Consider the following 13,894-nt stretch of genomic DNA (forward strand, 5'->3'; position numbering starts at 1 on the left):
CCACAACGCTAGGGCAGTCGACGAACCACTATGAAATACCAGCCCACAACACCATTATTTTCCTCTCTCTCCCCCTTTATCCATCGCTGCAACCAGCGAGCTCCACCAAAAAAAAAAATGACAACACCACCACCATTCACACCCTTTTGCTCTCTCCCTTCCCTCTCCCTCTCACCACTGCGTACGGCTAAACATGAGTTGTGTTTGTCCTTAAGTTGTGGATCTTGCCGGAAGCCGTAGTCCGGTGACCCATTTGTGTTTAGTTTAGTAACTGCTCCGATGAAAATCCGTGGAAGCAACGCCATTTGATGCCGCCTTTGCTATCCAATGCCATTAACGTTGGCGAGAGGACTGCTCGTAGTTCACCCCATAATAAATGTGTTCTTTCTCTGTCTCTGTTGATTTCCATTTTTGCTCTGTGTGGTACTATTTTTGAGTTTCCAGGAAACCAATTTTCCCTCCTTCAAATTTGGACGGAGTTGAATTTTCAGGCGATTATTTGAGTTCTCCGGCCAGTGTTGTTTAATGATTTGTGTTTGCTCCTGCTTTCTGCGTTTTTGGACCGATTTTTGATTTTCCAGCAATGAACTTTGCTTCGTTTAGCCATTGCTCGTTGTTATTGTTGTTACGTGACTGTTTTACATTATCTTTTGCTAAAATAAATGTTGGTTTTGTGCCTACTCACTGTGACCACGCTACCCGAGACTGTTATTGACAGTGTCACACCTTTTACCGCTTTTACTAAACTGATTTGGGTGAATGCTAAACCCAAATGTACGATGAAGAAATTTCCGTCAATTTTCAAGGCCTCCCCTGTACAAAAGACGAGTTTTTATTTTTAGTTTATTCATTATTTCTTTAATTTATTCGATGGTTATTTATTCTCTTACTAACACTTTTACTAAGTGTTTATATAGGTACCCGGAGACACATCCCGAAGACGACACTCGGAAGGAACTCGAAGACTTCATCGAATCCTTGTTTGTATTTACTTTCACGCGTTATTTAATAATGTACAAAACATACACTCGAAGTAATGAAAACTTCACTTTAATGTTGGGCGGGGATATTTAATTATTTGTCGCTCATATGTTTAATTTAAATTTCGTTATTCGCTTTAGGCAAGACTTAGCCGTCTACACTTTCATAAATTGATTAGATTGACTCGATATAAATACTTTGTTAATTAAATTCACACTTTTGGCGTTTTGGAAAAAATACTAGTCCATCCTTTATTTTATATTCTTTATACACTTTTAATACAACACACATTTTATATTGTTTTGTATACACTAATACACATTTTAGTTAAGTTGAATCTACATTTTTGACGCTAGGTAAATACTAGGCTGTCCATTTACAAATCTTTCATTCTTTAAAGACATTATATTTTTTTCACTCATTTTTTTATACATAATTCCTTTGACTTATTTTTTACCAAATTTTTTTACTCTCCTTTTGTTCCTCATTCTTTTGTAGGATATTCATTAAATGAATATTCTTTTTAACTAAACGGTAGAAATAAGTCAAATCAACTTCACTTTTTCTAATAATTTTATTATATAAACTCTTTACACCAATGAATATTCATAGATTATTTTTACATTATTTATGCACTAATATACCTAGTTATACAATTCTTTAGACATTTTATGTTTGATATACACTCTTTTATACTTGAAAAATGTTCTTTATATGTTTAATATACATACATTCTTTTAATATACATAGACACACATTCTTTATATACTTTATATACCTATTTTACATACTCTTATAATTTTTATACATCTTCTATATTATTGTATACATTTTTTACATACTCTTATATTTTTTATACATCTTCTATATTATTGTATACATTATTTACACCAACTGATATACCTTTTGTACCAATGGATACATACTCATTTTACTAGCAAATACACTATTATCGAACGAGGTATATTTTCTTTACACTCCTTTGTACATTCCTATCGATATGCATTCTTTATAAATACTTGATACATGATATACATACATTTTTTATACACTATATATACTTAGCATATAATCACCTAGTGTAGCTTTTAATGAAATCACAACATTTTGAAAACAGGTAATAATAATGATAAACAGATAGATAATCCCCCTCTAGTATTCAGTTAAACTAAGTTTAAGGATTATCTTCGGACAGGCTCTGGGGGATGCTTAATACCCAGGGTAAATAAAACCCTTATCTAGAATCTCATAGGTTTCGTGGACTAGAAATGGAGTAGACACACAAATACATATAGGTTTCCTGATTTTCCTAAAAAATAAGGTGGCGACTCTAACCGTTTCAAAGCCGCAAGAACCGTGAAGTTGCAAACTATCTTGGACCCGTTCAAAACAAGGCGTAAAAATCCCGGTGGTGTTGATGGAGCTGAAGTTGAAGTTCCTTCTCGCGAAGCTACTGTAGCCGACGTTGAGGACTTGGTCAATACTGAAAACCTTGATGCTAGTGTTTCTGATATTCCTACTGGTACTTCTACTTCTCTTGTTCAAAGATAAGGAACAAGTACCTCCACCATTCCTTATAATACTGCTGAACCCGTTTCTCGCTTCACCGTAGCCGATAAAGGGAAAAGTGTTTGGACAGAAGGTAACATTTTGCACGGGGTTGATCCTCGAGCACAACTTTTGCAAGCGTATGATCCCGCAACTATGTGGATGAAGTCTTTTGTTCCTCTCACCGTCAATCGTAATCGTTCATTTGAATTATCGGATGAAGATAACTTTTTGGCCAATCCTCATGTGATGAGCCGTTTTTCTCACAACTATATTAGTCCTAAGGAGAATATGATTTTGAAGGATATGCCCACTCATCAAATGGACATGGTTGCCTTCGGGCTCATGATTCAGGTATATGTTTTCCCTTCCCTTCTTCTCTTTTCTTCTCTTCCCTTCATTGTATATTCTGACCCCTATTAATTTTGATATAGGATCAAACATATTTATGTGGGAGTCTTAAGCGTTCCGAAGGTGAGGCTAAACTCATTCAAAAGCTTCATGAGGAGAATGCCTTACTCACTCAGGAAGTGAAAATCTTGAAGGCGGAACACAATTCTTCCGTCGAGAAGTTGAACGGGGCCAAAGCCGAAATTGTGGCGCATCGGGCTGATGAAAGAAATTTTTGAAAGCAAATTGCTGATCTCGAAAAAGATTAAGCTGAAGCTTTTCGCATGGCGAAGCAGGAAGAGTTGGCCATCGGCAATCTGAAGCAGAAATTAGTGGAGTCGAATTAACTAAAAGTTGATTTCCAAAACAAGTTGTGGGATCAGAATGCCAAACTCAACAAACTTGAATCTGACTTCAAAGATTTGAAATTGAACAATGTCAAAGACTTCGGAGAGCTTGCACATGCTTTGATTGATCTAAATCAAAGTAAACATGACATTCAAGCTCTCCAAAAAGAGTTGACGGATAAAGATCGGGATCTTAACAAGAAAAATGTTATGTTGGCGGAAAGCAACAAAAAGTTCTCGGAGGTTCTCAGTCGTGCTAAGAAATTGCGTGAATTCGTAAAGCAACTCCGTGGCCGGAAAGACAAGTATAAACAAAAAATTGAAGATATAGAGAAGGATTTTGAAGTTGAAAAATAAAGAATTCTCAGTTGGGCTGTTATCAAAGCTCGACATGAATTTTTGAAGAATTTTAACCCTTCTTCTTTTGATCATGCTCAAGCTCTCGCCGTTGCTAAGCAGAACATAAACGAAGCAAATGAAATCCTCGGATATGATACAGAGGATGAATCCATGGCGGAGGAGGAAATGTCTAAAGAGGAAGATGATGTTGGCACCCCAGATGAAGTAGATATGTTATTCGGAGATGTAGCTACTCTTGCCCCTGAGGATGCCGTAATTGGGGAGGATCTAAATGTTGATTCCAACGTCGGGGATGTTCCCGAGAATATTTTTGAGCAAATTTCCAAAGATGCCTCCCTTCTTCCTTCTTCAACAGTCCCCTCTTTTCATGTTTAAATGTTTGTACTTTGTGTCTTTCTTTTGTAAGGTTTTGCTTTTATGAATAAAATTTCTTTCATTCATATTTTGCCTTCGTTATAAACAATCTCTTCGAAGATTTCTTCAATTAAAACCTTTCACGGGTGATCAAACCGATTAAGAATTTTAATAGTAGAATTCTCATAAGTAGACTTGTAATTTTGATGTTGTATTCTCGGGAAGTTTGCTATAGTTTCCCGAGTAATTCAAATGACTTATCGGATTATGAAGAAATCTAGACAGGTAATTGAGAGGTACTATTCAAAGATGACTTTGAATTTCCACACAAACAAGAAATCTTAATTTGAAATACTAAGACTAGAATATAAGATGTTGCAAACATACTTACATGTCAAATTCCGCCGTTATTAACCCGGAGATGTTCCTAACTTAATCGGAATTAGTGAAATTCCGTTGTTGTTAACCCGGAGATGTTTCTAACGGAATTGGAATCTTCATCATGTGTATATCACCGGCTTTACAAATTTAACTTAGATGTGCATTACTATTGTGTATATATGATCGGAATCATGGATACATCATTTGTACAATTGGAAACGGTGATATGTGTGTATGATCGGAATCATGAATATACCATACAAACTTATAAAATACAAAGATGATGTAATAATCAATCTTGCTGCTAATATGATTATAAGTTTATAAATTGAGCCCGGAGGCCTTTTCCATATATTTTTGGAGCGATAGCCTCTATTGTTAGTCCCTAGTGATAGTCCCCCATTGCTTCGTTGTGAAGTATAAAGAACTAAGCAATGATGCCTGTAATCCATTCCCCTACATTCTACTTACTGCCTCGTTAAAAACCTCCCCGGTAAAACCCAAACGGGATAAAACCCGGGTAAGGGAAAAAGAGTACAGCTTGTCGAAGATGTTAGGAATGGAAGAGCTTTAAATTGCTTATGTTGTAGTTGCTAGAGACAACCTTCCCATCTAAAGTTTCTAATTGAAATGCTCCTTTTCCTGCATCAGCTATAACCCTATGGGGTCCTTCCCAGTTTGCTCCTAGTTTTCCCTCGTTCGGTATCTTGGTGGCTGGAGTTACCATTCGCATGACCAAATCTCCAAGTTTAATTTGACGCAATTTGGTCTTATTGTTGTAGTATCTTTCCACCTGCTGTTTCTGCGCCATTAACTTGATTAAAGCCAATTCTCGGTATTCTTCTAATAGATCAAGTCCATCCTTCATTGCTTCCATGATCTCTGTATCTCTAGCATGTGCATATGTTATGCTTGGCTCCATTACTTCAATTGGTACCAATGCCTCTGCTCCATAGACTAATGAAAAAGGTGTTTCTCCGGTTTTAGTCATGTGTGTAACTCGATAAGACCAAAGAACCTCGGGGAGGACATCATGCCAACTTCCTTTTGCATTGCCGATTCGTCTTTTCAATACTTTGAGCATCGTTTTGTTTGTTGATTCTGCCTGTCCATTGCCGGATGGATGATATGGTGAAGATGTTATCTTTTTGATCCCGAGATTTTGGAGAAAATTTGTCATCTCCGCTCCAACAAATTGCTTCCCGTTATCACAACTTATTTCCTTAGGGATACCGAATCGACATACGATGTCTTTCCGAAGGAAATTAATAACTTGCTCTTGTCCAGTTTTTGCATATGCCCTTGCTTCAACCCACTTAAAAAAATAATCGGTTGCAACAAGTAAAAACTTAACTTTACCTTTGGCTTGTGAGAATGATCCCATGAGGTGGAGTCCCCATTTCATGAACGGCCATGGGGTAATGACTGAATGAAGAGGCTCTGCAAATTGATGTATTGTAGATGCATATGTTTGACATTCTTTGCATCGTCGTACAAAGTTTTGTGAATCTTTGCCCATTGTGTTCCAATAATAACCTGTACGCAGCAAACATCGGCCTAATGATCTTCCAACGGAATGATTTCCAAAATATCCACTATGCACTTGTTGCATAGAGGGTTCTGTGTCCGTTGGGCCTAAACGCTTGGCGAGCGACCCTCCAAATGTTCTTCGATATAGCTCTCCAAAAACCAAGCAATATCTAGCTGCTTTTACTCATAATTTTCGTACTTCTTTTGAATTTTTTCATATGCTCCTCGAACCGCTGCAATATTGGCTCGGGTATGATTGGATTGATGTCAGCATCGCCGTGACCCGTTGCTTCTGTTGTTACGCCAAGATCACCGGTATTGGTTGGCTTGACGTTTAAGTTTCTTTGCTCAAGGGGCATTGACCGACTTGAACCAGCAATCCCGTTCCGTGGAGGTGGTCTTGAGGGATTTTGTCGCACTTCAACCATCATTTGTTTCATCACCTCGGCCATCTCTCCTTTCAAGAATTCTTGTAAATCACCTATCGGGATTGAAGCTTGATTTGAATCCACCATTGATGTGTCTCCTGTTGTTTCATTAGTTGCGTCAACCAATCCTTCATCATTGACGTTCCTATTTTTGTCAATAGGTGTAGGTGTAGATCCTGTCATTTCTGAAATGCAAAAACAAAAAAGAATACCAAAGTAATAACGCTTGCGTAAACAGAGATCAAACTACAAGGCCAACTATAGAATTCCCATCAGATTTTTCTATGCCATTGTCTTAATTGACACGTGTCAGCCACATGTTGGTCCACGTGTTAGGCGCGATTTTTACGCATATAATGACTGAACTTCAGGCATATATGATTTGAAAATTCAAATGCATATCACTGAACTTTCGGACATATATGACTGAACCTCTATTATAATAAAATTTAACATCACCTAAACAAAACAAATTCTTATTTCTTAGTGAGATTTCAAGCTCGATGTGGGTTTTATGGTGCTTCAAGTTTCTTTAAGCTTCGAGTCTTCAAACCAGTAGTTGTCTTTCAATTTTCGAGATCAATTTAACAAGAATTGATCTCGAGTGCCATTACTCCATGCATAAATTAATATCTGAAAATGGCAAGTCAAAATTAGGAGGAGGAGAATTAGATATAACTTAAATAGCATGACAAAACTAGATACCTTTTGAAATTAACACGAATTAACACTACTGAAAAAGGGCGAAAATCGACCATCAGAACCGACCGGGAGTGCCGACCACACTCAGTTGATTTTCGGGAAAATAGACAGACTATTATCTCTTTCAGGTTTCCGCTATAATTTCTTGTCACTGCTAAAAAAATCAGTATTTTCTCACTGAATTTTCCACTGAAAAATGTTCAGTGGCTATTTTTCACTGAATATCGGTGGGAAAAACCTAAATAGTAGTATTTTCACATGAAAAAATTAGGAAGTTTCCTAACGTTTCAATGGGAATCTGTTTTCCACCATGCATTTTTCCAATGAGATTGTTCGGTGGAATGAAGTGAGAAAATCACGTTTTGGTGGGAAAAACTATTATTTCTAGTAGTGTGTGATCCTCTTTTAACCCAAGAGAGACGAAGTCGCGACCTAGGTTCAATTATTTTGGTAATAAGTTCAACGATTTTTTTGTTGTGTTAAGGTATACAATTCATTGTTCTTGCTCCGTGATTTGCTCTTTTAGATAACTTATAAAAGAAAAATTTTGAATCTCTTACTGGACACTGTTTTTTATTATCTTTTAAGAAAAAATAAAAAATCTCAAGAACATCCTTTATTTGGTACAATTTTCAATGATTTAGAGATTTGGACAGCATCAATATAATTAATGCTTAGTATCTCAATGAACAATAGGGTTACATACGCAGCATACAAGTTGATCAACTTAAAACGTTTATTATTAAAAATATATGTAGTCCAAATATTTTGCACTATTTTTGATGAAAGTAATTGTATCAACGTGAATACCAAGTTGGCAAAAGAATAAGATAGTTGACTAAAATGACAACAACACTTAAATATGTAATCTCATAAATTAGTATTTGGTCAGATTTAGGCGACCTTAACGTTGCGGTGTCGTGTGTAAATGCGTTTAATATACTCGCGCCGTCCCATAATAAGTGTCATCTTAGCCAAAAAAATTTGTCCCATAATTATAAGTATCACCTTAGGAAATCAAGACATAAATTGGCTAGTTTTTTCCAACTCTACCCTTAGACAAATACTGACAAGTTAAAGTAACATCTAAATAATGATTGGAAAAGCCACATAGTAACTTGGTATTGTTAGATTCATAATGTCAAAAGTATTACTATTTGTGCATGCTCTAATCAAGAGGAAAAAGTAATTTATTTTTATTATATATGGGTAATTAAGTAAACTTCACATTGCATTATTGATTTTTTAATATGCGTGTTTTTGGCTAAGATGACACTTATTATGGGGATGGAGAGAGTATTTTTTAGAAGGTATTTATCAACTCGCTCTACTTATAATTCTTCACACATATCTGACCATTATAATTGACAACTGAACTCAACCACAATTGAAAGTTCAAGAATAGCATCAAAGTGATAAATCGAATGGTTAAATTTGAAGTTCGAGTAATCATACAATACAATGAGTAAGGACTACAACTTGTAATTTTTTTTTTTTTTTTTTTTTTTTTTTAGGAAACCACTAAGTTATACTTAGTGGAGGATATTTTATTACTACTCAAAATAGGAAAGTACACAACAAAAAACAAATGAAAAAGAAAATGATCCCAACACAAAACCACAACTACGGATCAAACCCGACATTATCTCAAACCTAATCTCTCAAAAAGGAAACTTTGCTCCGGCAACGGTGACTTTTCTTCAAATACAATGTTGGATCTCCGTCATTAACACACTTATTATCGCACTAAATCTCTCACCAGTGCTGTGTATTTATGGCCATGGAGTAAAACTCAGATAATCCGCTCCTCGAAATCTTCAGGTAAAGATCTTGTGCCAAAAGCTTATTTCATCTAATTGAGCTTAAACTTGATAATATATGCCGGAAACCCATAAACCCTCAAAGATCTGGTGGTTGGGGGAATCTGAATTTGAACTGAAATTCTCGCTTATGCTTCGATGTAGAAATCAACATCTGATATATGTAGTCAGATCTTACTTCCATTTTCTACTTCTCTCTTATTGACAAACTTCCAATGGACTGAGTCCAAAGGCGACTAATACCACCATTAGCAAATCTGCTAATAATTGAGTTGTAAAATTTAGGAAGTATGATAATTTCTCTGAATTTTTGAATGAGCCCTCTCTGTTGGTTGTCATGTAGCTGCTAATTATCTGATATGCTCATTTGTTACTAGCTGAATGCATCCTCAAGTTGTCAAAAGATACTCTCACCAATTTAATCTTTGAGTTACTAAACAGTACCCTTCGAATTAGTTAGAAGATAAAGAAACATAAGAACAGAAATGCCATTACTTACCCCTTTATGCCCCATTTATTGACAAAAGTTCAATGGAATGAGCCCTAAAGCTAATACCACCATTCAACCTCTGTTAATGATTGGGTTATAAATTCAGGTAAGTATATCCAATCCTGCTGTGTTCTTTGCAAATTCTAATGTTGGGAGTTTGCTGCTTGTCTAGATTGAGAATCCTTCTTCCTGCACTAGGTAGTTCACTAAAAGAATTAAATCTTGATGTACCTGCAAAATCAAAAGCTAGGTTAGTTAAAAAATCAGCCAATGAGTTTCCCTCTCTGTAGACATGGAGTATTATCACATTGAAACCAGCCTTCAACTTCTTTATTTTATCCACCTCTGTAATAATACTCCATGGACATTCCCATTCCCCATCCACCACATTCTTCATCATTAAAGAGTTTGTCTCCAGGATAAGAGGGTGAAAATCATTTTCAACGCAGAATACTAAACCCTCCATTAAAGCTCTTACTTCAGCCGCTATGTTAGTAGTAATTCCCAGCTCCTTACACTCAGCATAAACCAAATCCCCATGACAATTCCTCACACAAAAACCATAAGAACTAGGTCCAAGATTTCCTCTAGAAGCCCCATCAATATTACACTTGTACCATCCATCAAAGGGGGGTCTCCAAAACACAATCTTAGTAACAAGAATTGGCTTATACCCTTCTAAAAACATTATCAAATCAGGCCATAGAAAGGGGATATTTTTAAGCCAAGGATACCTCACCTTTGTTAAGTAATATATGTTACAGTTAACCTCATGTATTACTCTTTTAAAACTTACACTTCCTCCAAGCTTGATAGCAAGAGTAATTTGTTTGTCTAGGACTAGATTCATACATCAAATCATGCGTAGTTACTTGGGTTGAGTGATAAATTTGAACTAAAAATACATCACTTTTTTTTTTAAAACCAAAATCCATTCATCCCGGCTTTCACTTCCCGAGTGATGGGGTTTTTGGCAAGACCCCTACCGCGTCCTTTGAATTCAAAACAATTACAGTGAAATAGAGGGGGACATAAGGCCTTACCTCCTTAATGTTTTTGGACAAGAGAGCAAACCTATTCTATGAAATTTGATGATCTAACAGATCTTACAAGGAAATCATAATGCATTTTAAAGAATAACACTATTAAGGAGGATCAAATTGCCAAGTAGCTTCTTCTTAACTCTAATCACTATTGGCAGGTCACATTCTTGCAAAAAAAATATTGGAACCTGATTTGAGTAGCACTGTCTATGCTAGATCCAAAGCAAACAAGAGAAGATACCTTTGGCAGAAACTGAGAGATTTAAACTCCATCATAGATGGTTCATGGATCATCGGTGGGGATTTAATTCAATTATGGAAGCTGAAGAGAAAAAAGGGGGTGTTCCTTTCCGATTAAGCACTTGTCTTGATTTTATTAACTGTATGGATGATTGTGGTATGACTGAATCTAGTTTTGTAGGTAATGTCCACACTCTGTGTGGTGGAGAGAGGGGCGGCATAATTAAGATCAGGCTAGACGATGTGCTTATGCATAATAAGGAATGGGCCTCTAAATTTCCAAATGTTACAGTGGAACATCTTTCTAAGACTGGATCGGATCACAACTTACTCTTGGTTCGCTGCTCAGATGATCAACAACATGTGATCAAATACTTGAAGTTTCTCAATTTCTGGACTGACCAAGAAGATTATCTTTCCTTGGTTAATTTGGGAAACTGAGGTATATGGTAATCCTATGTGGAGGTTACATCAAAAGCTTAAAATTCTAGCTAAGGAGTTGAGCAAATGGTCCAGAGAAGGTATTAGAGATGTGTTGAAGAGGGTCAAAGACCTGGAAAAAGATGCAGCAGCTGCTGAAACTGCTTATTTAGCTTTAGACTCTGACAATGATGGAGAGCACTTCAACAGATCCAAGGCTGAATACATTAGATGGTTGAAAATGGAAGACTCTATCCTCAGACAGAAAGCTAGACTCAAATGGGCTGAGGATGGAGACTCCAATACTAAGCACTTCATAGTACTATCAGGGACAGAAGGAGAAAATCTCAAATATACAAGATTAAGGATCAACATGGTCAATGGGTAGAAGGAAATACTAACATTTCTGAGGCTGCTATTGATTATTTTTAGTCAGATGTTCACTGGAAATACAAGGCTGGAGAACCTGGATTTTGTTAGAGACTGTGATAATCTAATCAATGATGAAGATAACATATTTTTGACAAAGATTCCAACTATCGAGGAAACCAAAATAGCTATTGATTCTATGGATCCAAACAGTTGTGGAGGACCGGATGGGTACAATGGCCATTTTTCCAACATAGTTGGGACATTATCAAAGTTGAGGTAGTATCTTTTGTGCTTTCCTTCTTTCATGGAGCTGAACTCAATAAGTTTTATACTCATTCTTGTTTAACTCTTATCCCCAAAGTCACTTCCCCTGATTGTTTTTCAAAATTAAGACCTATTAGTCTAAGCAACTTTTCAAACAAAATTTCATCAAAAATCCTTGCTTTAAGAATCAACAGCATTCTCCCTAAGATTATATCTGATAACCAGTCAGGTTTTGTTAAAGGTAGGCAAATTACTAAAAATATCCTGTTAACATAGGAGATAATTCATGGAATTAGGTCCAAATCCACTAGTTGTAATGTTGTTTTCAAGCTTGATATGTCTAAAGCCCATGATAAACTTTCTTGGAATTTTTTATCTCCGTTCTTAGGAAGATGGTATTTGATGAGATGTTTATCAAATTGGTTTATAGATTGATCTCTAACAACTGGTACTCAATGATCATCAATGGTACTAGATATTGTTCCTTTAAATCATCTAGAGGTTTAAAACAAGGGAACCCTTTATCCCTTGCTCTCTTTATTATTGTTGCTGAGACTCTCTCTAGAGCCTTGAACTATCTTTATCATAATGATAGATTTTCTGGTTTCACTATGCATAAAAAGGGTCCTCAGATAAATCATCTTAGTTATGCAGACGATATTGTTCTATTACTTCTGGCGATAAAGTCTCTATTAAGCTTATGTTAACACAGTGGAAGTTGTACCAAAAGGGTTCTGGACAGGAGATCAACACTGACAAAACTTTCTTACTTACTCATAGTAAAACAGACAGGCTTTATAATAGAAGGATTAAAAGATGGACTGGTTTTAAGCAATCCACTTTCCCCTTAAATTATCTAGGTTGTCCCATTATTGTGGTAGAAAAAGAATTTATCATTTCTCTGATATTTCCAAAAAGATTCTCAATAAGATTGTACGTTGGCAAGGCAGATTCCTATCACCTGGAAGTAAGGCTGTGGTCATTAAGCACATTCTTCAATCTCAGGCTCTTCATATTTTTGTTGTTCTTATGCCCCCTGGTACTGTTCTTTATGAAATTGAAATGCAATTTGCTTACTTTTTTTTGGGGAGAAAAAGATGGCAAAAATAGTTACCACTGGTCTACATGGAAAAACATGAGCTTTCCTACCAAAGAGGGTGGACTTGGCTTCAAAAGTCTGTTGGATATCTGTCATACTTTTGCTGCTAAGAGATGGTGGAGGTTGAGGACTGAACCTTCATTGTGGGCACAGTTCTTAAAAGCTAAAAATACATCACTAACCTATAATTAAAGATAGACCTTATATATAGGACACATGTCATATGTTCACTGTATTTTGGTGCATGGATCGCTCTATATTAATATTTTGGGGTCGTTTGTTATGATGTATAAGAAAAAATAGTATCTTAGAATAAATTTTTTTTAATACCATATCACTTGTTTGGTTGCTAATTTTGAGATAAACTATTCCAGGATTAAAAATAGTATTGTGATAAGTTATTCTTGACAAAGGGTGGAATAACAATCCCATGATTAGTTATTCCAGGATAAAACAATGAAAATGACAAAAGTAGCCCTTAGGTCCCTCAAACTCTTTTTCTACTAAATAAGATGGAGGGTATTTTTGTAAACAAATAACTTTTTCTTAGAAATTATGCAATGCATGTTATTTAATACATCAAACCAATCAATCAATAAGAAGTAATACCTAGATGACTAATCTCGATATAACTAATCCAAATATAACTAATTCCAATATAACTAATTCCATCATACATTGTCTTCAAACCAAACCAATCCTTAAGAGTTTATTGTTTATACCTACGTGCCTACTCTGGCTTATAAATATGTTGTTCATCGTGGCATATTATTAATGCATAACTTAAGGAGCCCAGCAATCAGGCAGTGGCGGAGCCAGGATTTTCATTAAAGGGGTTCAAAATATGTAAAAGTGAACACACGAAGAAGTCGAAGGGGGTTCAACGTCCACTAAATACACATAAAAAATAATTTTGACCATGTATAAATAGTATAATTTTTCGCCGAAGGGGGTTCGGATCGAACCCCCTTGGCTATGCCTAGCTCCGCCCCTGCAATCAGGTATAGCTTTAGTGGGGCAACAAGGTAGCTTACTTTTTGGCAAAAGAAAATTAAGATCCAAGCCAAATCCGGTGTCTTGATTAGTGGCGGATTCAAAATTTAAATTTTATGGGTTTGATTTTAA

The 13,894-nt window shown here is 36.0% G+C and overlaps 2 protein-coding genes across 2 annotated transcripts; both read left to right on the forward strand.

Annotated features, from left to right (window-relative positions):
• The first annotated feature begins 10,689 nt into the window (after positions 1-10,689).
• LOC132035031 (uncharacterized) lies at positions 10,690-11,055 on the forward strand. Its single transcript, XM_059425353.1, has one exon. It carries the CDS (start codon positions 10,690-10,692, stop codon positions 11,053-11,055), a length of 366 nt encoding a protein of 121 aa, XP_059281336.1.
• A 16-nt stretch (positions 11,056-11,071) lies between these two features.
• LOC132035032 (uncharacterized) lies at positions 11,072-12,377 on the forward strand. The gene is made up of 3 exons (XM_059425354.1): positions 11,072-11,418; positions 11,467-11,682; positions 12,059-12,377. The coding sequence occupies exons 1-3, from the start codon at positions 11,072-11,074 to the stop codon at positions 12,375-12,377; spliced, it is 882 nt and encodes a 293-aa protein (XP_059281337.1).
• Positions 12,378-13,894: the final 1,517 nt, after the last annotated feature.

The sequence above is a fragment of the Lycium ferocissimum genome, chromosome 10 (genome assembly GCF_029784015.1).
Source record: "Lycium ferocissimum isolate CSIRO_LF1 chromosome 10, AGI_CSIRO_Lferr_CH_V1, whole genome shotgun sequence".
Taxonomy (NCBI): domain Eukaryota; kingdom Viridiplantae; phylum Streptophyta; class Magnoliopsida; order Solanales; family Solanaceae; genus Lycium; species Lycium ferocissimum.

Coding starts and splice junctions, on each gene's coding strand:
- LOC132035031 (XM_059425353.1), top strand. CDS start 10,690: ATGGAAGCTGAAGAGAAAAAAGGGGGTGTTCCTTTCCGATTAAGCACT.
- LOC132035032 (XM_059425354.1), top strand. CDS start 11,072: ATGTGGAGGTTACATCAAAAGCTTAAAATTCTAGCTAAGGAGTTGAGC. Junction 11,419..11,466: donor AGGATCAACATGGTCAATGG/GTAGAAGGAAAT, acceptor GATTATTTTTAG/TCAGATGTTCACTGGAAATA. Junction 11,683..12,058: donor GGGACATTATCAAAGTTGAG/GTAGTATCTTTT, acceptor CTCCGTTCTTAG/GAAGATGGTATTTGATGAGA.